General features: G+C 37.6%; 9 protein-coding genes across 9 annotated transcripts; 8 read left to right on the forward strand and 1 right to left on the reverse strand.

Moving 5' to 3' along the window:
• The first annotated feature begins 169 nt into the window (after positions 1-169).
• On the forward strand, positions 170-1,835 carry BDF20DRAFT_892461 (uncharacterized protein). The gene is made up of 4 exons (XM_053082301.1): positions 170-416; positions 496-686; positions 762-999; positions 1,078-1,835. Exons 1-4 carry the CDS (start codon positions 203-205, stop codon positions 1,638-1,640), a joined length of 1,206 nt encoding a protein of 401 aa, XP_052932177.1. The 5' UTR covers positions 170-202; the 3' UTR covers positions 1,641-1,835.
• Positions 1,836-2,803: 968 nt separating this feature from the next.
• Positions 2,804-5,460, forward strand: BDF20DRAFT_135796 (uncharacterized protein). The gene is made up of 5 exons (XM_053074758.1): positions 2,804-3,029; positions 3,130-3,255; positions 3,325-4,086; positions 4,161-5,220; positions 5,327-5,460. The coding sequence occupies exons 1-5, from the start codon at positions 2,943-2,945 to the stop codon at positions 5,377-5,379; spliced, it is 2,088 nt and encodes a 695-aa protein (XP_052932178.1). The 5' UTR covers positions 2,804-2,942; the 3' UTR covers positions 5,380-5,460.
• A 3,082-nt stretch (positions 5,461-8,542) lies between these two features.
• On the forward strand, positions 8,543-9,673 carry BDF20DRAFT_135890 (uncharacterized protein). Its single transcript, XM_053074759.1, has 2 exons — positions 8,543-9,462; positions 9,548-9,673. The coding sequence occupies exons 1-2, from the start codon at positions 8,901-8,903 to the stop codon at positions 9,589-9,591; spliced, it is 606 nt and encodes a 201-aa protein (XP_052932179.1). The 5' UTR covers positions 8,543-8,900; the 3' UTR covers positions 9,592-9,673.
• Positions 9,674-12,627: 2,954 nt separating this feature from the next.
• On the forward strand, positions 12,628-14,061 carry BDF20DRAFT_826818 (RIO1 family-domain-containing protein; the record flags this gene model as incomplete). The annotated part of the gene is made up of 3 exons (XM_053078111.1): positions 12,628-13,178; positions 13,248-13,488; positions 13,534-14,061. Coding segments are annotated over 3 exons (1,320 nt in total), but the record flags the coding sequence as incomplete, so codon positions are not given.
• Positions 14,062-15,096: 1,035 nt separating this feature from the next.
• On the forward strand, positions 15,097-17,784 carry BDF20DRAFT_892498 (uncharacterized protein). Its single transcript, XM_053082302.1, has 3 exons — positions 15,097-15,855; positions 16,060-16,348; positions 16,422-17,784. The coding sequence occupies exons 1-3, from the start codon at positions 15,329-15,331 to the stop codon at positions 17,400-17,402; spliced, it is 1,797 nt and encodes a 598-aa protein (XP_052932181.1). The 5' UTR covers positions 15,097-15,328; the 3' UTR covers positions 17,403-17,784.
• Positions 17,785-18,610: 826 nt separating this feature from the next.
• On the forward strand, positions 18,611-21,040 carry BDF20DRAFT_136320 (Pre-mRNA splicing factor PRP21 like protein-domain-containing protein). The gene is made up of 6 exons (XM_053074761.1): positions 18,611-18,828; positions 18,908-19,063; positions 19,166-19,298; positions 19,379-19,692; positions 19,803-20,505; positions 20,583-21,040. Exons 1-6 carry the CDS (start codon positions 18,669-18,671, stop codon positions 20,782-20,784), a joined length of 1,668 nt encoding a protein of 555 aa, XP_052932182.1. The 5' UTR covers positions 18,611-18,668; the 3' UTR covers positions 20,785-21,040.
• Positions 21,041-21,071: 31 nt separating this feature from the next.
• On the forward strand, positions 21,072-21,858 carry BDF20DRAFT_892501 (uncharacterized protein). Its single transcript, XM_053082303.1, has one exon. The coding sequence runs from the start codon at positions 21,297-21,299 to the stop codon at positions 21,606-21,608; it is 312 nt and encodes a 103-aa protein (XP_052932183.1). The 5' UTR covers positions 21,072-21,296; the 3' UTR covers positions 21,609-21,858.
• BDF20DRAFT_826961 (aspartic peptidase domain-containing protein) lies at positions 21,645-22,837 on the forward strand (the record flags this gene model as incomplete). Its single annotated transcript, XM_053078125.1, has 4 exons — positions 21,645-21,759; positions 21,856-22,329; positions 22,404-22,696; positions 22,784-22,837. Coding segments are annotated over 4 exons (936 nt in total), but the record flags the coding sequence as incomplete, so codon positions are not given.
• Positions 22,838-22,898: 61 nt separating this feature from the next.
• Positions 22,899-23,628, reverse strand: BDF20DRAFT_916383 (uncharacterized protein; the record flags this gene model as incomplete). The annotated part of the gene is made up of 2 exons (XM_053084447.1): positions 22,899-23,327; positions 23,398-23,628. 2 exons carry the CDS (start codon positions 23,626-23,628, stop codon positions 22,899-22,901), a joined length of 660 nt encoding a protein of 219 aa, XP_052932185.1.
• Between the last annotated feature and the right edge of the window lie 148 nt (positions 23,629-23,776).

The following is a 23,776-nucleotide window of genomic DNA, read 5'->3' on the forward strand; positions in this document are numbered from 1 at the left end:
AACCGGCACAATCATACAGTCTTTTCAGGCACAATAGCTTTCGTTGTATGAATGCTAGCAAAATAGTAACAACTGTATACCAAAGTCATCTTCCCTAAAATTGGGGATTGCGCTTTTTTAAAATTTTTGTATGATTTGAACGGTATAAATAAAAAATTCTTTGCCTCTTCTAACCCGTTCTAAGCATTTCTACAGATTTCTCATGCAGTTGTTACCTTACCTTGAAGCAGGAGCAACGAGAATACCTCTGAGTACCTCGTACTACTTGGGATCAATTGCTGCATTGATTTACGCTCAAAATGTCTTGGCTGGCGTTAAACCCACCACGATGTCGACATCTGTCAAACGGATTTTGGCAACTCCTCTGATCTTGACAGATCTTCTATTTCCGGTCTTCGTTAGAGATGGCGCAAACTGTAAGTGTCGCACCAGTCCCCGACAACGGTTGACTTTTCGATAATGAGCTTGTATCTGATTGTTTGTCATGTTACTTAGCTTGGAACTTGCTTGGTGCAACCATTCCATTTATGGCATTTCTCCGATTTCTTGATCTTTTCTGGGTTGCCCCCATGGTACAGGGCGTTGAAGCGTTCGCCACACAAAGATACTTGCATGAAGAATTCTGGTCATGTTTACGTAAATTCCCTAAAACGAAGGAAGAAGAAGAAAAATATGTCAAAGACAAGGTTTAATATTTATAGGGTTTTTGAAGGGTTTGAGAATAAGTCTAATCATCGCTTCGTTACGTCTTATCCTAGTAGAAATTCTATCATATTATACCACATTATCTTATTCATGCTATTATTTCTGACATTATCAATACTTGGTTCAAAACGTTCACCGAGGAAGAGCTTCTAAGTACATACACCAAGAATCCTATCTTTTTCTTTGGATATTTCTGTATGGTTTTGGCTTCTATGTGTGCTGGTTTCAATGCGAACGGTTACCTATTACGGTTTATTTATGTCCTTATTTATGAAAAGGGTTCTTATTGCAGCGGTATGTACCTTGGTTTATTGTGTATTCCACACGTATAATTTTCTCTACTCATTTGGACAAATCTATCATTTTGTGCAGCCCAATGGCGTAGATTGATGGAGTTTCCTCTTTGCGCTACATCCCTCGGTGACATTTGGTCCTTCCGTTGGCATCAAGCTTTAAAGCCCACCTGGCGCAACCTTCCTTTTGCTGAAGTTCGTATCCTGAGCGAGCGTGTGTTCCGTAAATGTGGCATTAAAAGCTTCAAGCGTCTCGGAATTATGGCGGCGGCTCTTTCTGTTTTCATGATCTCTGGCGTGTTACATGAATACCTTGTATACGTCAATGCTGGTCTGAAAGAGTATAGGCTTCTTCGCGGTGAGGAAATGGCTTTCTTTACTATTCATGGTGTAGCCGTTATGGTGGAAAAGTTTGTCAGCAAGGCCTGCGGAAACCAGCCCTGGACAAAGAGCCAGCTTGTCATGATTTTGAGACGGGTTTGGACGCTCGGTTTCGCCTGTTTAACAATCCCGTTATTCCTGCGGGGTTTCATGGTGATCAATTCATGGTACTCGGGCGCGTTCACCCCTTTTGAACCTCAAATCTTAGGAATAATGCACCAAATTCCTGGAATGCATCGTTTGTGTGGAAGTCTATTTTGAAAGTAAGAAGGTCTGCCGAACATCTCCACTTCCCAGTAATCTGTATTTAATGGACCGCTGGCTTACTAAGCCAGCGGAAAATAGACTGCAAATCTAGCATCCCGCTGGGTTTTTTCTTTTTTCCTTTTATTTTATTTTATCACTGTACTTTCACTCCAATTGTTAATGTCTATTATTATAGTAATAAAAAACGCGTCTTTTTATGTTTGATTTAAAAGCTTTTTTCAGTTTTGATGTTGGAGAGTGTTTGAGTGTTGAAGTTAAATTGTGTTTACGTTCTTATAAATCCAAATAAAAGACATTTTTGGGTTTACAATTTGTCATAAGCATGGTTGAAATGTATCAATTCTACCATGTTGAAAGAAATGCAAGTTTTCCAGATCTTTCTTGTATTTGCGATAAATAGAAATTATACAGAGTTAATAATTCAAATTCTTTAATTTTCCAAAATGGCTCATCTGTTTCTCAACGCACGGATTGCAGCCATTTAGACAGCCGAAAGGATCCTATAACAAGAGAAGGTGGTGGAAAGAACATGACTATTGGATCACTCCAAGCATTACCATCTTCGCGCGCGTATGCCAGAAAAAACTCCAGAAAAAAAGTGTAAATCCAAAACATCATAATGCTTTCATTAATTGATTGTTTGCAAACTTTACTCGATAATTTGCTATGTGTACATTGCAACTTCTCGTTTGAATTTCGGGGTCAGGTTAGGAAGGGGAAGTTGTGACACTAAAACTGTAAAGCGATTCCATCCCCTCACTACATCTTATTGGCTTTGTTTCATAGCTTATAGTTGCTGCTTAAATGAACACACTTAAAATTCGCTTTTGTCATTCACTGAGATGTTTAATACTTATATGTGGGCACAGATTATAAATGAGCATCGCTTCTTCTTCTTCTTTTTCTTCTTCTTCTTCTTCTCTATTTCTTTTTCCAGATTTTTCTTCAAACTTTTTTGGTATCTGATATTTTCAGGCGCCTTTGCCCATAGTAACAAAAGATAGAATTGGCATACCATCTTCTTTATAGCTACATTCTATAAAAATATATCCGTTACTCAATTTATATAGTTTGGTACCTGAAAAACCTTAATAAGAGGATAAAGGCTGACACTAGAGTCCCTGACGCCTTGACATAATATTTATTCAGCTCACATACTAAGTGATTATTTAAAGGATTCGGCTAAAGTTGGATCCCTTCCATTAGAATTTGATAGTATTTGGGACAAACGTATTATTCTTTAGAAAAAACGAGGACGTTCGACCAACTTTGTCCCTTGATCCATTCCATTTCGAAATGCTTAATCAACGCAATGCACCGCCAGACGACGCAAGTAGCCAAATTAATATCCAAAATCAGAGCCCAGACTTGCCCTATTATACCGTATGATTTTATAATGTTTTTTGTTTTTTTTTTTTCGTTGTTTTTGCAGTTATTGCCCGTTGATGATTAAACGCATATTGTACTTGATATTCTATCATAGTTAGATGACTTTTATACATCGTTGCTCTCTCAGACGTTTGAAACACAAACGGGTGCCATCGATTATTGCAGGGATTTATGTCAATCTCACGGGTTTACGGTCAAACAAGAACAAAGTAATCATAAGGTAAGCCTAATCATTGGAACCTGTAGCCGTCACAAGTAAAATAACGGGTATCCCGTTGTTAAAATGTAGAACATATATATATACTGCTCACGAGAAGGCCTATCCGATTCGCATCGAAAGCCAAAACCTAAGCCTCAAAGAAACCGCACGTCGAAACGCTGTGGATGCCGTTGGCGCATTGTCCTCTTTGAAAACAACGATAAACGTTGGGAATTTCGAAAATCGCAGCACTCAGTTCATAACCACAGTTTATTGAATCCGAATGAAATAAAGAAAGAGTGGCCACGCGAAGTGAATGAAAGAATATTTGAACTAATCCGGCAGGGTTTAGAGACAAGTGTGATCAGAGAAGAGATAAAAAAAACGTGGCCCGAGATCTTTTGGGATGATAGACGATTCTACAATCGTACACAAGAAGAGCGTTCGAAAGTAAGACAACGCGAAGCTGCGTTAAGAACTGTTCGATTAACCAATTTGAGTGCCCAAATCTGTTCAGCCGCAGCAGGAAACGAAAAACTATCGGAATACGTTGAAAGTAAGTTGTTAACTCTACAAGAAACCATTTCAAAAATCACCCAATCGACAAGTGATACTATACCTGTACCTATTTCCATGCCATTCACAAATAAACCCACCTCAATAAGCGAGCCATCGTCACCAACATCCTCAAACTCATCGCCTTTCGGAACAGCGACGCATGAAGATATTGACAAGCTATTAAAAAAGGCAGCGATGATAACAAACGGTAATAAACGCGAAGCTGAACGAAGCGCAAGTAATAGTCCTGCTACATCTCATAACAGATTGGCCAAGGAGGATAACACTGATAATGTAGGTATAAACAGCTTTTAACGTGTATAGCTCGACGCGCTTATTGAAAACCCGTTTCATTATTATCTTACAAGATAAACGAGCTGCAGCGATCGAACATCCCTTTTAAAAATCTGGCTGTACCAATTTCTGATTATATTCTGCAAGTTAGACTATATAATAAAGACATGAACGACCATATCAACCGTCTTCTGAAAAATGCAAAAGACACAACCGAAAATCGGCTCAGAAGCAATCCAAACCAGCAACAACAAGATACTGTACAACAACGTGAGCCACGCAGACGACGGTCAAGGGCTCTATTTGCTCCGAATGAAGACAACGAAAATATGGAGCTTGACACACCTGCACGTAAACTATCCAGGCAAGTTGCGCCTACTATATTAGATGACGAAGTTGATAATATGTCAATCCATTCATCACCGTCCGCTCATCAGCCCTTACTCATGGGGGGACCGACCAGCAAGCTAGCAAGCACAGCAGAAGTAAGCCGTGAACAACGCGCTAATTCACTGATGAGTAGCACTCAGTTCAATCCTCAGGCGTCGAACCCAGCATCACGGCAATCTGCAGCCTCAACAGCGACAGTTGACAATAATTTGATTTACCATGCTTCTCAGAATAACATGGCAAGTATCCCAACTGAAATGACCAACACCTACATGAAGCCATCAGAAACACCGCAGGCTACTTTTTCTGCGGGGCAGTTATACTCCAGTAATCTCACTACGAATACTTCCAATCGAACCCAACAACCACTACCGCAACGCTTATTATATAACTCGAACGCTTTATTCAATCAACAGCAGCAGCAACAGCAACAGCAACAGCAGCAACAGCAACAGCAACAGCAACAGCAGCAACAGCAACAACAGCAACAACAGCAGCAACAACAAGGTCAAACCAACAACTTGAAGCTTTTGGCTACGCATCAACCTATACCATCCCCAGATCATCAAGAAAGGCCTTCTTCCCATTCCCTGACGTACAATAACGCGATGCCTACCGTTGTTAGAGCTTCGTCCATATCTGTTCCAAGAGATGTAGCAGTTATTGATCAGCAAAGCATGATTCGTCCTAGCGGATATCCCTCCACCTTTTCACAACTCCAGAATATTATCGACGAAAATGACGGTGAGTAACCCCTTTTTTGCTTTAAAGGAGCTAAATGGAGTCTCTTTAGTTTTCTGTAACTCATTGTACTTTGTATATGGTAAAAATCTACTTCCAAAACAGATAGACAAAGGTACTACACATATAGAAACACGTTACAACAACCTTCGGCCGATGTAACCCCACGGCCTCCTTCACTCACTACTCCCTTCCACTCTTCCCAAATAATCCAACAGTTTATAACACCTCCTCAACAAATGCAAGCAAATAGCATGTATACTACAGCAACGTACCATATGAATCCACATCAACAAAATATTTTTACTACCTCTTACTTAGCGAATGAACAAATATTACAGCACCAACAACAGCAACAGCGACAGCAACAACAAGAGCAATTTAACTTGGATTTCACACAACAGCAGTATAATGCCTCACGAAGAGCTAGTGGCCCAAACTAACCCTTTCTTTCTATTCACTATCTCTTTTAAAATACAATTATTACATTTTACTACAAATGATAAACGACCTCGTCCTAACGCTCATTAATATCTTAATATTTATATAGTCTTCTGTTTTCCTGTATGATCAAAAATTCGCACTACTATTTCTGTATACATTGTATTATAGTCGAATCACTTTTATAGAATGCACATTTGCTTTTTCACTCTCTTTCAGTTCTCTACGACTAGGTAGTACTGTCTCCTAATTTTATCTGTCATATCGTACCAATGAAAAGACTTTTAATGGATTGCAATTCATATTGCAATTGTTTAAGTAGAAGATCAAGAGATATCGTTGTTTCCCGGTATACCCACTATAGAACGAATGGTTCCTGAAGCTGAATAAGAATAGTATAGATAGTGATATCGTGGTGTTATAAGGTTATAATTTGCATGCGAGCTTGCTTTACTTCAGAGAAATATCGGTTCCTTAAATCTTTTCCCTGATAGCGATTTGTTGATGAGAAGACATAATGGACTGCCTGAATAAGTTGTTACAGATATATCACAATTATTTTATGGAACGTATTTTACTCAGATAGATAAACAAAAAGAGAAAAAAGCTAGTCAGATCACTTCAAGCCAATGGTTTTTTTTTTTTTTTTTTTTTTTTTTGTTATGGCTCACATTTTGGTTTCTGTTTTAATCCCTTTGCTTTTACTTAAAATATACATTGTTGGACATGTTAACAATTTCTAAATCTAAAGGTTAAGAAACATCAACAAAAAAAAAAAAAAAAAACAAAAAAAAAAACCGCTGATTGTGTAATTGACTGGGAATACAAAATTGAATAAAATATGGTTTCTACTGCAAAAAATTTAAAGAATGATTATATTTACAAGAAGAACGTTGCTTTTTTTTTTCCTTACACATACTATATAGTTTCATGCTAATATCAGAAAATAACACAATTGTCCTTCGAATCTATCAATGATTGAAGTGCGCTCAACATCTCGAATGGCCTTCTTTTAACTACACTTCTAGCCTTGCTGAGAGGCTGGAAATAGAGTAAAATAGAGAGTTAGCAGAAAGAAAAGCAATGACAAAGACGCGCTTTTCATTTTTACGTGAAAACCAACAGAGAAAACAAGAAATGTTATCAATATGGTTCAAAAAATCGGTTGTATACGTTGATTATGGTTTCGAGCTTTGTGAATTCAGCATTTATTAAATTCATTTGAAGTGGCTGGATGGTAAATAGCCTGTAACAAAATATACCGTAAATTAAAGTGATAGAGCAATGAGCGTGTCGTATTAAGGAATGTATTGCCAGGGCAGTAAATTATAGTTTTGTTCAGTCAGGCACTAGTAAACATTTCTGCGTGTAAAATCCCCCGTTTACGCAATGCTTGATTAATAAGAATATTACTCGCCATTACCTAACTATAACTGCGATTGGATAAGCAATATACTTGGTATTATGGAAGTTGAGAGCTATCGTTGTACTATAATTTGAACTGCGAAAAAAAAAGCTTTTTTTGTCAACAAAAATATACGAAGTGAACCCAGCGGATACTATACTTGTGTGGATGCCAAGAACACAATCTTCAAAAGCGGTGATGCACCTTATCGTTCAATGTCAGAAAATGATTTTGCTCTGAGATTATGTGCTTACAAGATAGCATTGTGCTTTATTGCTATTCATTTCGCGCACTATGCCTTATGAACTACATATCATTGAGAATCGTTAGTTACGTGAGACTCGCTGCTGCTAAACAGAGTATGGTTTAATGCACCATCTTAACTATACAGCATTCGCGGATTTGAAAACTTTATCTTTTTCAAACCTTCAAAAAGCGGTGCATTAGCGGCACAGAATGGAAGCAAAAGAAACTAACTCTAACGTACGTCTAACATAGAAAGGAATAAGAAGGGCATGTATTCCGCGGAAAAGCATTTCGGGGTTATAAGAGTACCACAGCTTTGGACCATTGGACAACGCTACAAAAACTAAATAAAGTGCCATCAAACAGCATTAAGTTAAATACGACAAATTGTTAACATAATAAGGAAATTAAAGGACACGACCCGCAAATAAAAGGAGGAAGCTGATGTCTTGGATAAAAGTTAGATTCATATCTTCCTGGGAAGGATTGCAAACATAGTACAAGAATGTGCAGGTAAACACATAGATTGTCAATTAATGGAGTTACACTCAACCATATAGCAGGACGTGGAGCCAAAAATAGCACCAACAAGTACATTGATTACTTAATTGCTCAATATATTCGAACAAAAGACATTGTAAGGATTACTACGGATGCAATAGTTGATGGGCTTATCCTAGCAGTGCTTCAAGCAAAAATTCAAGAAAGACTTTTCGACAAGCAAAAATCCAAAGTCGGTACGCTTTTGAAAGCGTGCAACTGTGAAGACAGTAAATGCTTCAGTCATTGTTTCTCAACTGAGGCCAGGCATTGCATTTTTCAAAACGAACCTGAAAACAATTAACCACAGCAGCACAAAAATTAACCGATTATCAATACACAGTGAGCATTTTTATGGAGGGGCTACGATAGTTTTTTATAGTATAGGTTCAGCAAATTCCGTACCATCAAACTTATCAATAGCAAATGTAGAACTCGGGAAAAGAAAGCAATGACAATTGTTTTTGGATAGCACGAATAACGTAAACACTGGCTCAGCTTCTTTCTGCCATAGCGATTTTTTAAAGTAAAATGTCGAACCAATACTGTTGTACCCCAAAAAGAACGGATGAAAATCCCTTGGAAAATGTTGCATTATACTTTGTTTTCAGAACTTTTATTTCTCATTTTGCACTCTGGTCATTGTTGTATATGTCTTTATTAAAAGATTAGCAAACTGTTTTACTATCGAAGGACAAAGTCTATTTTACGCTATATCAGTTCGACTTCACGCTGTAATAAGCATTAGTGAATTAATCACTCAATGAAGCACTGAATTATACTTAACGGTCACTTCTTCCACAGTGAGTATTTCTGCAATTACTAATCTAAGCACGTGTAAAAAAGTATTACCAGCGTCGAAAATCGTTATTTTTATCACAAAAAAAAAACAACCAAAAACAAAGGCAGTGAGAATCTAACCTGCTTTCCTGGGACGCGTTAAACCATCGCACGAAAGATGAAGATCAAGGAAACCTTTCGTCTCCTCAATCGAACAAAAAACCGATATGCATTGGAAAAAATGCCAGCAAAAACCAAATAGAGTCACTTTATGGTCCTCCTTGAAAAATATAATCCTCAGGAGCAGAACATGATTCACATACTTAATTTCAAGATTGTAATCTTCTTGATTTTTTCTCTTTCTTTTTTTTTTTTTTTTTTCTATAGTCTTCACTGTAACATCATCGAACAAACTATATTGATGACCTTTGACTTCGAAGAGCGACAAGGAGCTGACCTTTTCCAAACCATATCTGCTACTGACAGTATAATCATTTGTGTGAATGAGGAATTGAAGCTACCAGCCAAAGGTATTACAGGAACATTGCGTCAAAAGTTCGGGAATCAACTGTTGCAGGTGCAAATGCAGAAGAAACAAGTTGGGCAAGTCGCATCAATCATCCATGGGCAACGTCACATATTTTACATGATCACAAGACAAAAATCTTATAACAAGACCACTTACTCTAACATGGAACGCTGCTTAATTGAACTCCGTAGATTGTGTGAGAAAGAAGGCGTCTATAGCTTGGTTTTACCGCGCCAACTGGGTGGAGGTTTAGACGGCTTGCAGGAAAAGTATATAAAGGATACTATTTTTACGGTATTTCAAGGTTTGTAACCGAATGAAAGTTATTTTAATAGAAAAAGAAAGATAAGTAGCTCAGGTCTAACATAAAGCATAATTTATATTGATAGGATGGCAGGGTAAGCTAGTGATGTATATGGATCAAAATCAGTGACGATGTTTGAACCTGGCCACCGAGTCAAGTTTTAAGCGGAAATTCACACACCCACATGCCCACACACACCTTCTGAACTTTTGTTCTGATAAGGCACCTCTTTCTTTCGCTTACTATGATTTTCCTCACCTGATTTCAGTCCTCTTTCTACTACGAACCAAACTTACTGAAATAAAAAAAATGTCCTCTGCAGATGAGGAATGTTCAACCCTCCTTCCAAAAGCTGACACTTGGGCGCGTCATTGGAACCATATAACAAAAAAAACCATGGTAAAAACCCAAATGCAGAAGACGTTTTCCTGCATTAGCAACAGAATTAAAAAATCCTTGTGTGTCAATTTATTAAGCTTCTACGCGCAGCAGTAGCTTCGATGATAATGCTATGTATGGTTGGGGTAATCGGGCTGCTTCATTGGTTCGGTGCCAGTATGGCCCTGCGCCAAATTTTAATTCGTTGTAAGATCATTGTTTTCTTGTTAAACCTATTCAAACTGAAGAATATATACTTCGTCAGCAACATCTGGCCGATGTACTGAAAAAAGAAAAGGCAGAGGCATTTATTGTTGAAGCAGGTACTTCTTTGAAATACTATGTCAATATGGAATGGCATCCGACTGAAAAGTCTTTCATGGTGGTCTTTCAATTAGACAACAGTGAACTAACAGGAGTGCACATAACCATAGTCTCCCCTGCTTTCGAGGCCACCAAAGTTGAACTCACTCTGAAAGAAGCAAATTTACCACTAGAAATCCATCCTGATGTATTAACAGGGTTGGAACATGAATCATCATTTATGAGCCTCAGAAAACTCTTTAGAAACAGCAATAATGGTCTTATATTTGTAGACCATTATGTGAGCGCATCTATCTATCAAGGCATTATCGACGCTCTAGCAAATAATTCCTTTGAGATGGCACCCATATCCGTCCGTCGATTACGCATGACTAAATCTAGGGCTGAACGAGAAATTCAAGTGTGCACACTCAGTGACTAAATAGTTATACGTGCCGTCCATCTCACGTTGGAGTTGGTATGTCAGAGTTGAGTATTGAGAATCTGATGTAGAAAGCGTTACGAACGACAAATTAAGTATGGAAAGACCCAATTTTTATTACATATTTTATGATCAGTGTATGTTTAAAAATTTGATTATTTGAAATACAGATACGCGTTGTATATAATTTCTATGTCAATTGATGTGAGATGATACAATGGTATATAAAATTAGTGTAGAAAGTTTTTCAACAATCTAAGAAACAATAATCCGTGGTAACCTTGGAGGGAAATGGAGTTCCAGCAGGGAAATAAGCGCAAATGTCAGCTTTGGTTCTACCCTTACTATGTGCAACCCAACTACCGGCAGAAAAATTGATTTTGAACCGTTTGTGTTGCTAAGTATTACTAAAGAACTAAGACATAGTGTAGATCGCATTAGGACTATTCACGAGAAGGTGCTATAGTTTGAATGATAATTTGCACTAATTAATTTTCCGGCAGACGACTTTATTCCAGAGGTTAATCTTGCTTTCGTTTTAGCTCGGTAAGTACCGTAGCTTGGCCTCTCTACTGTACCGTCTACAAATCGCCTGTACTGAAGAAGCCTAGTAAGTGACTCCATTGGGTGTAACAGAAGCATACTATTCATTTGAGTTCATTTCTTAAGCAGTTTTTTTTTCTTTTTTTTTTCTAACACATGGTTTTGCTTACAGGTACATTTTTATTGTATTACAAGCAAGCATTAGCCTAAGGCTGAGATTGAGGGACAGATTGAGGGTTTTCTTCCAATTTTTTGACTCAATGAGAATGGAAAACTTAAGTGATGCTTTATTTGGCCCTTAATTAAAGCCGGTACAGCGCACACCCCCTCATTCTATTTTCCAGACTCGTTGCATTTGCAATGATTAGTCATAAGGTTGTAGAGTTTATTTGCTTAGTATACTTTCTCTATAAACTAAGAGAAGGGATATATTTTGATAATTTTCGGCTATGTTAGATCTACCAATGATGTTTATGGTAACTGGGAAGGCTCTATATTACGGGTTAGGGAAATATAACCACTTCCTGAATGTTGACCATAGGATAACAATGTCAGGTTTATTTCGACATAAAGTATGCTCTATCAAGGATAATAGACCAGTATTCTTCCATTCTTTATTGCTCTTCAATATAAACTACAGACAGTGATGCAGTTTTTCAAATAAAAAGCTATTTGACCTCTCTGAATCTTGTTTTAACGCTCTGCGGACAAATTTTTATTGCTATCATCAGCTGCTGTTCGGTTAATGCCTGTTTGATTAGATCACTTTTGAAAGCCCAGTGGCTTATAGGATGTTCTTTCACCTTTTCAAAATTGTATCTCAGCTTCAGTGATGCTCTTGCATTTTTTGTTGATCGTATATTCTTCATTGAACGACAGACAGTGAAAGCAATGTCAGATTCCAAGGATCTTGAAGTCCAAGCAATGGCTGAAAATAAGCCAGTTAACGATTATGAAGTGGAGTTTGATGATGATGACGACGACTACGATGACTATTTAGATGATGATATGTGGGATACTGCTACTGCAGGTAAAGAAGAAAGGGTCAAAGCCCGCAATTTTGGACACGGGTTACTCATTATACATCTTGTTAGATTTTACCAAGCAGTATAATAAGCTTCGACAACAAGTTGTCACAGCCAGTAGTGGAAGCACTTCCAAAACAGCGTCAAATATTCCACCTACTCGTAAGACAGCAGCTGCCACAGCTACAACGACTGTCGGTGTCCCTACTTCTTCGACTGCAGCCGGCGCGGCGGCTATGAAAGGCCAATTAGATAGTTTGGAACACTTTGCTAGTAGAATTCATATTGAGGAAAACTATAATCCTTCCAAAATGAGCTCTTCAGTCGTCAGTGATATTAAATTGGGATCAAAAAAAGCAGGTGGTGAAAGGTATTCGGCTTTTTTTTCCCGCTTCTCTCGCTGTAATGACGCTTGCAGTCATTCAATATTGAGAAAAAAAAAACTAACCATACTTATATGAAACTAGGCAAATACAGAAGGATAAAGCCGATCGTGCTACTGTGGAGCAAGTGCTCGATCCTCGTACACGTATCATTCTATTTAAAATGTTGAACCGTGGCATATTTTACGAAATCAATGGTTGTATCAGTACTGGTAAAGAAGCCAATGTGTATCATGCTATGACCGAGGATGGACAACATCGTGCTATTAAAGTTTACAAGACGTCCATTTTAACCTTCAAAGACCGTGATCGTTATGTTACAGGTGAATTTCGTTTCCGTCACGGTTATTCCAAATCGAACCCTCGTAAAATGGTCAAAGTATGGGCTGAAAAGGAGATGCGTAACTTGCGACGTTTGAAACAAGCGGGAATACCTTCTCCAGACGCAATTGTATTAAGAATGCATGTGCTAGTCATGGAGTTCTTGGGTGATAAGAATGGTTGGGCTTATCCACGACTGAAGGATGCACAGATTGAATTATCGAGATATCCTGCTTTGTACTATCAACTTGTGAAGAATGTTCGTACCATGTATCAAGTCTGTAAATTGGTGCACGCTGATTTAAGTGAATACAACATTTTGTAAGTAAAGGGGCAAAGGAAAGCTAAGTACGATTTGGTTAGATATTTACATGTTTTTTCTAAATGTAGATATCATTCTCGGAAACTATATATTATTGATGTCTCGCAATCTGTTGAGCACGATCACCCTCACGCATCAGAGTTTTTGAGAAAAGATATTGCGAATGTGACAGATTATTTTGCCAAAAAGGGTGTTCGGGTAATGAGTGTAATGCAATTGTTCAAATTTGTCACAGATATATCCTTCGGCAATAGCGAAGAAGAAGTGGATGCTCAATTGGAAAAGGTACCTTTCTTTAAGTCTGCAGACGTTGAACTGTGAATTCACCGTGGATTAACTTGATGCATCTGTTAGATTCAAGAAGACATGAATGCTAACCCCAACCAACAAGTCAGCAAAGAAGAAGAAGAGATTTTCTTAAAGTCCTATATACCAACCACTCTAGAAGAAGTGATAGACATTGAAAGAGATACCTTACTAGTTGAAAAGGGTGAAGCGAAGAATTTAGTTTATGCTGATTTACTAGGAACAGATGTGACAAAGTCCGTGCAAAATTTGAGGTTAGAAGATGAGGATAAGGATAATGGTTCCTTCGAGGAGGGTTGTGAAAAAAGTGAAGGTATTAGTGACGACGATGCCTCTGATAGTGCTCTGGATAGTGAAAATGACGACGAAGCTATTTCTGATTCTTCTGAAGATGAGGGGTCGGATGACGACGAAAAGAGCTCTCGAAAACCTAGAGGTAAAAAGAACGAAGACAAGGAGGAGAAGAAACTGAGAAAGCAAAAGGCGAAAGAAGAAGCTAGAGAACGCAGAAAACATAAACTACCCAAAGCAGAGAAAAAACGAAAGATTAAGACGAGTAGTAAAAAGAAGAAATAAGAGCATGCCTTGTATATATCACGTTTCATTTTAATTGTTTCCTTTATGTAAACGCTTCCCTTTTTGTACATCATCGAAAAATACTCTCTACATCGATAGGCATTTGATTTTCCAAGTATTTAAAGAACATTATCTTTTAAATCAAAAAAGTATTATTACAAAGAAACACATAATTGATCACGGGTATTTGATAATCTTGATAAAGAATACGTTAAATTGGTGACGAAGGGCTTGTTTACATCACGTGGGATAGCTTTTGTCTGTTTTGCCTTTTTGCCTTTTAGTTTCCATACACAAATCAAGCAATGCTTGGAGATCGGAATGCCAAGCTTGAAATCAAATATAAAACCATTGACTGGCTCAGCCAATCAAAATGGAAAAATTATTGGCTGATCCGGCTTTCCACTGCTGCTGTCTTATTGTTCTTTCCTCAGATCTCAAACAGAAAACAATAAAAAGTCTTGTTGTCGAGTAAAACCGCTTGAAAAGAAAATTTTTGTTTTAAAGACAAAAAGTCATTTGAAAGTATCTCTTTTTAGTATAGATTGTACGCAGAGAAGCTAGGAAGCAGAGCGAGCAATAAGGCTGAATATAAGCTTATAAAAGTTACTGCTGATATCACGTTTCATAAATTTATCCTTTGTGTACGCGTGTCACAAACACATTCAGAGCTTGTTTTTCTTTTCTTTTTTATTTTAACCCAAGTGCAATAATGGAAACTGTTTGAAACTAGTCAAGAATGACCCAGGATGGCCATGGAGGACAACCCATAGAAAAACCCTTTATTCTTAAATGTAGGTTAAGGAGGAAAAATAAGCGTCTCCTGGGATGATGCTATCAAATTTAACTTTATCAAACTTTTTGCCCGGGTTAAGGTTGTTCGCTTTAGTTTTATCATTTAAAGCTGAGCTGATTTTGTACAAAAAAAAGCAACCAGTTACACCAATTGTTTAAAAAGACATTTAAAAGGACAACCTTATAGGAAAAAAATCTCTTTTTTTTTTTTTTTTTTTTTTTTTTTTTTTTTCTTAGTTCTTTTCTTTTTTACATAATTTTACGGCTTTTCTTGTTTCTTTTGTACATACATTATACCTTTCTAATTCTCGTCTTTTTCAATCAAACATAATTTGTATATCTTTGTTCGGTATATAGGTTATTTTATACCAGTTAGATTATCTAGACAAATCAATCTCTTATTACTACTACTATTACTACTATTACTATTACTACTATCACATAATACTATTACTTTAATATAATTCAATCAATGAAGTCTTCACTGTTCAATTATCCTTTCGAATTGGTTGCACCCATGGCCGCCGTTGGTTCAGTACTCTTATTACCATTGGGCCCGCTCCTTATTCCTCGTATTTATATCATTTTTCTGTTAATCTATTTTACTGTATTCTTATACACTCAAGTCAATCATTTGTTCAAGTTCTATTTGACCGCAAGCAAAATGACAAAGGTTATCCGTAATTGGAACAAACGTAATTTGACCGAAAGCAACAGCATCACTACGATTACTGCTTTCTCGGATGGCTCTGCAACTACAACGACTACGAGCAGTTCTAATAGCAGCACAAACAATAGTGCTAATAATACAGCTCCCTCTTCACCTACTGCCACAACCACTCGTGAAAGAATTACTTCTGTCGAGGAATTGGAAGAAATGGAAAAGGAAGCCTTTAACTTATACGACGATTCTCATTTGATTCATGCTTTCATTGTACCAAATTATGCAGAACCCGAAGCCCTGTTGAGAGATACAATTAAACGTTTGGCCAATCACAAGTAAGTAATGCAGGCAAAACAAAAAAGCGAAAGGGGTTGGGGGTTAGAAAGGGACAGAGGAGAGGTGGCAGAGCAAAAGTGTTTGAAACCATTACAATTAAAAAGGAGCTTAGAGGAACAGGGCCTTCATTATTGTAATCTTTTTCTTTTTTTGCTCATATACTTACTAAACAAACTTATTTTGTTTTAATTCAACATCATTAGAAATGCACAAACGAACTATGTAATTATCTTAGCAATGGAAGCGTCCGAACTTAATTATGAAGAGAAGGCCTACAGTTTAGCAGACTACTTTAAAGACAGTTTCCTTCAGTTTATTGTTACTGCACACCCTGCTGATACTCCTGGCGAATCGCGTGGTAAAGGCTCAAACGTTGCATATGCTGCAAAACACGGTTGTGCTCAGATGTTACAGAAAGGAATCGATAGACGAAGAATCATTTTGACGGTATCCGACTCTGATTCTTCTATTCCTGAATTATACATCAAGGAGGTAAGAAAGCAATGGAATTAGCATAGTCCAATCATTAATCAAATTACCTAACGATGCTTACCACTCTTTTCAGGTCGAGACAGCTTTTAATAAAGCAGAAGATCCTTACTTTTTGTTATTTGCACCACCCATTTTCTTTTCCCGTAATTGCTTTGATGTACCTGCTGCTGTCAGAATGACAGATATTACCTGGTCTGCTATGGTGATGTCAAGTTTAAGTAATAGCCGTGGACTTTCTTTCCCTTGTTCAACCTACAGTCTCAGTATGATGCTAGCTGAACGAGTCGGATATTGGGATACAGATGCTGATGCAGTTGGTGAAGACATGCATATGATGCTCAAATGTTTCTTCAAAACAGACGGACTTGCTCGTTGCTGTCCTATTTTTGTTCCCATCAACCTTACCAACGTTCAAACCTCTGGATATCTTGCCAATATGCACGCTCGATTTGTCCAAGCTAAGCGTCATTACAACGGTATTGCAGATTTGGCCTACACTTTGCGCAATTCTTTTGGCGTCAAAGAAGACGGTGTTTTGAGTGGATTCGTAGCTGCAGCTAACAAGAAAACAAGTATGTATGCAGCACCCGGTTATTGGCTTGACAAGCTTGTCATGTGCACGAAAGTAATGGAGGCTCATCTGATTCCTGTCACTTCGGGTTGGCTTATGTTTGCCGCTGTACCTTTGATGCAATTCATCTTGTTCCCTCCTCATTCCATGATTGCTTTTGTTGACCCTGCTGACAATCCCATTCTCACTTCCGAACTCTATTCAACTTTGTGGAACATCGTAAAGATCATCACTCTGTTTTTGCCTATTCCATTATTTGGTACTTTGGCGATTTACGAGCACCTTCATCGTGTTGTCGATCGGGAACTGTATCGCAAAGCGGAGTCTCGTAGCTGGCGTAACGTTTTGGATTACATTTCATTACCAATAGCCGCTTGGGCTTTCATGACTCTGCCATCCACCATTGCTTGTATCAAAAGACTTTACAAGACAAATGATAAATACATTGTTGCAGAAAAGTTCTTTAATGAAAATAATGTATGATTTGACAGCAGAAAAAAAAAACCAAAAAAAAACCAACCAAATGTAACGGGAAACTAAATACACAACCAACGACGAATACATATCGGAACAATGAAAATTCTTTTGATATTCTTCTGTTGTAAAAATTACGATGCTCGTCTTCTTCAACGACGTCAAATTCCTTGTCACGTTAACAACAACAACAACAAAGCTGTTTATATACCTTTGCTTTCTGATTTAATCCTACTTACGCACTTTACACAATATTTACTAACTATTTAATCATTGTACGGTAATACGCTATCTTTACCTTTATTCTATTTTCTATTTTTTTATTTAATGACAATTCGAATGTAAATCTACAAAATAAAAACTTTGATCTCAAACACTTTTATACACTAAATTAAGAAAGAAGAGTAATCTTTTTTTCAGTAAAAGTATCACAAAAAAACTGCGAAGACCAAGAAAAGGCTAAACCCACATTCTCATTCGTATACACTCTGTTTACAATCATGTCATCAGTAATTCATCATTATGCATTTTAACTATTTTGAGCTATTATTTTCTTCATTAAAAACACTTTCTGTTGATTAAAAGCGTGCATGCATGCTTGCCTCAATAGTCGTCTTTCAGAGTTGAAGGAAAAATGTACCAAGCAAAGCTTGTAGAAAGTCGTAGTATCATTTCAAGATTGGCTATAGCGTAGCCATGAAGAGAGGCTATCATTAGCATCCCTATAGCTAGAAGTCACTAAAGTATAAACACTGTATCTATTACGCATCTCATTCAGCCAAACACACTGAAGACAAAAAAAAAACTCTTTTGACTGTTAACCATTTCGGCCATAATCCAGTTTGGGTATATCATATATGACGCATAATAGAAAACTACTAACAATTCAGAATATTGCAGCCTTGCAAACGACCATGAAGTATTAGGAGCCGGCATATCTATTTTGAAAACTTCCCGGTATTTTCTGGTACTTGCATCTTGCATAATCTATGAGCGCCAGGTCTGGAGAACCTTAATGAAGAAACCAGGAAGGAGTTTCGTAGTTTGAGTTCCATGTTTACATTCTGTGCACCAAAATTTCAATAAGAACAAAAAAGAAATACGTGGCTATGATATCTGATATTGATATTTTGAAGCATTTTCGACTTGTATAGGAGAGGACAGTTCTGCTTATGCTGCTTTCCTTTTCCTGACTGTACGTTGCAAATTCATTGTAGGTCTAGTTCAAATCTTTTATTGGATAACTAAATTACAAGTCACCTCTTTTGAATTGTAATGTTATTCCCGCATCACTCCTTTCAGCTTTTGCGTCTTCTTTTCAGATCAACCACGAAAATAATGTCTGCAATGGAAGTTGATCAATCCTCCTCGAGCGTGTCTCCTGCGAAGGAACCCGTTGTAACGGGTATTATTTATCCTCCTCCTGACATTAGAAGTAAGTTGAAACAATGCTCTTACTCAAGCAGTGCTAGGTTTAGTTTGTATTCAGCCCTTTTCTGACATACGTAAAATAGAGATGATCGATAAAGCCGCTGCCAATCTATCCACAAAAGGCCCCGAGTTAGAGAATCATATTAGGGAAACAAACAAAGACGGACGGTTCAATTTCTTGCATCCCAACGATCCATATTATGCTTATTATCGATTCAAGTATAATGAATTCAAGGAAGGCAAAGGTACGAAGAAATGTAATCACCCTTCGTCTCAAAACTTCGAAACAGTACAATTTGACGATTCTTTTTCATATTAAAAAAAAACCAAAAAAACATTAGTTTCTCAAGAAACAATACAAACAGCTGAAAAGCAAGAACCAGTTGAAGCAGTTCAATCTGTTAGCCAGGCACCCAAAGAACCTGAACCCTTCGAATTCTCAGCAACCATTCCTGCCATGTCGGCACAAGATCTGTAAAGTATTTGGCTTCAGTTTCCGTTCACAGACTTATGCTTAACGTACGACAAAAAGCTGACCTTTTCTTCACACTTAGGGATATCATGAAGTTGACAGCACAATTCGCTGCACGAAATGGTCGTGCTTTCATAAATCAACTTGCTCAACGTGAATCCAGAAATTATCAATTTGACTTTTTGCGTCCATCTCACAGTTTATTTCCTTACTTCACTGAATTGGTTAAACAGTATACGAAAGTTTTCTTACCACCTAAGGATCTTCAAGAGAAATTAAGGGCTGTTAAAAACAACAAATATCAGATTTTGGATAAAGTGAAGGAACGCGTTGAATGGAATGTTTGGCAAGAAGCAGAACGGAAGAAGAAGAGTGATGAAGATGAAAAAGAAAGAAGTAGGTTTTTTTTTTTTCAATTTCTCTTTTCATTAGTATAGCATAATAACCGTAACAATGCGTTATATTTTTTCTTTTTCTTTTTTTTTCAATCTTTTCGTTTGAAATAGTTGCTTATGCTAGTATTGATTGGCACGATTTTGTGGTTGTCGAAACAGTCGAGTTTACAGATGTTGACGAACAAGCAGAATTACCACCACCTATGAGTTTGGCAGAGTTAGAAAGCATGTCATTAGCTCAGAAACGATTAGCAGCTATGCCTTCAGAGGCTTTAGCAGAATTAGACAAAGAAGTGACAGATGAAGGATTAGACGAGGATGTAGAGATGGAACAATCTGACGAAGAGCCGATAGAACATGCAGCCTCTACTGCTACAGCAGCTCCTCTACCTACACCAGCGATGCCTATCAAAATTCGTACCGATTATAAACCCAGACTTCTGGGTGTTACTGCTGCTACAAATATTGCCAAGCCAACCGAGCTCTGTCCTCGTTGTGGTGAAGCTATTCCTGTTGATGAAATGGCAGAACACATGCGTGTAGAATTATTGGACCCCAAGTGGAAGGAACAAAAGATGGCCATGGAAAATAAGAATAGAGGAACTAATTTGTTGGAAGGTGCAGATGTTGCTAAGAATTTGAAGAGAATTACTCGTGTTCGTCCAGATATTTTCGGTGGTGCTGAAGAAACGGATGTAAAGAATATCATCAAAGAGATGACCGAAGAGGCAAAACAAAAGGAAAAAGTTATGTGGGATGGTCATACTGCCACTATGGCAATGGCTACACAGATGGCAAAACAGCGAAAACCAGAGTAAGTATTATATTAATGTATAAGCTATTCGCTTTACAATTAATTAATTTCGAAAAAAACCTACTTCTTATTCTTAGTGACCAAGTCGTTGATCAACCACCACAAATTGGCCCTTTTCCACATCAAGAGCTGCCTCCCGTAATGGCTCCTCCCGGTGTGGTTCCACCTCCAGGTATCGATCCTTCCCAACTACCAGAGGCTCCTCCTGGTGTTGCTCCTGCACACCTACCTCCTCCTGCACCTCAATCTCCCGCCAGCAAAAAACCTCGTACTTCTTAATTTACCTATCTCTTTGTACATAAATGAAAACATTATATCCGTACTATCTTTTTACTCTTCTCGCAAAAAAGTCCCATTGTAACCATTTCTTGAGGTTTATTTACTTTATGGTCATTCTGCGACTAAATACAAACATTTCATCTTTAACAAAAAATAAGAGTAAAATATTTTCGGTAATTACGTAAACAGTAACCATACCACATTTATTTCGTCCAGGCGACTATCTAGACAACACCCAATTGTAGAAACAAAGATGATTCACTCTTTAATAAAACTTACAGTACAGTTTTTTGCTTTAACAGATAACGAGCTCTTGCCGAGTTCACTATCATATTGCAACTCAATTTTGTATTAACATTTAAAAACTTAAGATTAGCAAACAGTTGAGAAACACACTCAATACACAATAGAAATTAACAAACAAATAAACCAGGGGTAAATCAATATAAAATACAAAATGCAACCGTACATTGTTTCAATCAATTATTTTGTTGTTTATCCTTTCTTGAGTTATGCGGTCAATAACAATCCACAGTGTGATTTTGTTTAGTGCCAGTACACTTTTTGCCTCATTCTTTACTGTAGCCAATGGTAAACCTGCTTTGGAAGAAAAGAAAAGGCAGTTTAAATTAACAATACAGAAGTACTATGAGCCAGAACAGCAACAGCAGCAGCAGGTAACAAGTTTCAATGAAACAGATGATAATTTTCTATCGTTCGTTTCTTTTCTTGCCAAAAAGCAAAAACAAGTTCAATATAACCATCAAACCGGTAAGCAAAACCCACGGAAGAAGATGAAAGTTAAAATTACGTGCGTGGAATAGCATTTATACTGATATAATTACGCTTTGAAAAGAATAGGTTACTATGGAGAAATCAGTATCGGGACGCCACCGCAATCATTCAACCTTATTTTCGACACTGGAAGTTCTGATTTATGGGTTGTATCGTCGGAATGCACGAATGATATCTGTGGTGAAAGGAAAAAGTTTGATTATCAAGCATCAAGCACATATTCGAGACAGCAAGTCAACGGTAGAAACCATGGCGACGACGATGAGGATGAGGAAGATAAGGAAGAGGATAATGAATTTGCTGCTGCCGATGGCGATAACTTTATCAGAATTGACTATGGCACCGGAAATATGGAGGGACAATTGGGACGTGACACGGTGCGCTTGGCTAACGATCAAATTATTATTGAGAGCCAAGCCATCATTGATGCTCACAGTTTGTCACCAAACTTCAAACAGCTACCTATACATGGTATTTTTGGGCTTGGACTCCAGAATTTAAGTAGTTTGAAAGGTTTTACTTCGCCAATTGAGTCCATGATAAATCAAGGCTTACTAGACGAACCTTTATTTGCTATTTATTCGGAACAAGAGACTGGAGAAATAGACTTTGGCGGCGTGGATACAAACCGCTTTGAAAACGATTTATTATACCTAAACGGGATCAGTGATGAGTTTTGGATGATATCAGCAGATAAGGTTCACTTTGGGACAACAGTCTATAACGACCGCAAAGCTATCATTGATAGCGGTAAGAACAAGACGAATTCACAAATGCAAACACTCATTGGGATTTATTGAATATTAAATCTTCATATTTTTTAGGATCAAGTTTGATCATAATGCCCAAGGAAGATGCAATAGCATACCATAAACAAATAAAAGGTGCTGTTTACAATAGAGACGGAACTTGGTCTTTCCCGTGCCAAGCAATTGATTCCATGCATTCGTTGGTGATAAATACTGAAAACATCAATTTAACCATTCCGCCAGAAGGTCTCTTTTTAACTCAAAGCAACTCGCTAGATAAAAAATGCTTATCGGGCGTATCTACACAGGCAACAGGAAATAGTGAAGTATGGATCTTCGGTGATGTATTTTTGAGAAACTTTTATACAGTAAGCTATCAATATTGTCTGCAGTTTGTTACAGTATTGTATCCATGTAGCGGCTATTTACAATTTTTTTTTCGTCTTCATTTAAAGGTATTTGATATTAGACGGAAACAAATAGGCTTCGCCAAACCAAAAAGAAGATAAAATATGGCTAATGTATCATAATAAAAAAATTCACTTAGTAAAGAGCACACATTTATACACTTTAATGCTGGTTCTCTTCGGCTTCTATTTTCTTTAGTACAGATTCCAATTCTACTGTTTCTGTATCAGGGACAAACTTGACAGAAATAGGGTATTTTAATTGAGCATTGTTGCGAATCATTGCGCTCAACGCTTTTGTCCAAGTTTTTAGTGCACTATGAACATTCTCCCGTTCTTTCTTTTTGACTGAAGTGAGTGTGTACAATATATGGCATTTCTTAAGATTCCGTGACACTTTGATATTTCGGATAATGAGGTAATTAGTGTTTAGCCATTTTGAAGGCATCAGTTCGATAGCAAATGTTGTTGCAATGGCTCTGTTAATTCGGTGGGCGAAGCGTTCCTGAGCAATGGTTGGTGAAGTGTCAAATTCATTATAACTGACGGGTCTCGCTGGTATAGACCGTATGATTTGCTTTGGAGTGTTATGCTAAAAAATTATAAAATATTATGAGCCAGAGCTGTAATACAGATAAAGAACAGAGTAGCACATTACTTACCCAACTAGTTGAACCATCGTTATTCTTTTTTGAGATTTCAAAAAACTTCAGGTAAGGGCCAGGGATCATATATTCTTCCAAAATGCGCTTTGAATCGGGAGAATAACATTCGTCTTTCTTAGCTTTAGCAATTGACGCTGTATGAAAAGCATAAAAAGAGCGTAAAGATGGCCGTCCTTGGCAGATAAATGTTGATGGACGCTTGACTAATGCCTGTCGAATGCATTGCATTGGTATACAAATTTGGACGAGAATGAAAAGTGGGGGAAGCGGAAAGCCAACAGTATTCAGCCTGCAACAACTATTGATATTGACGTTCCGACCGGAATCAATCGTAAGTCTCGTTGGAATGACAACCGGACTTTCTATTTGACCCCAG

This window comes from Mycotypha africana (assembly GCF_025528875.1).
Source record: "Mycotypha africana strain NRRL 2978 chromosome Unknown BDF20scaffold_11, whole genome shotgun sequence".
Lineage (NCBI taxonomy): Eukaryota > Fungi > Mucoromycota > Mucoromycetes > Mucorales > Mycotyphaceae > Mycotypha > Mycotypha africana.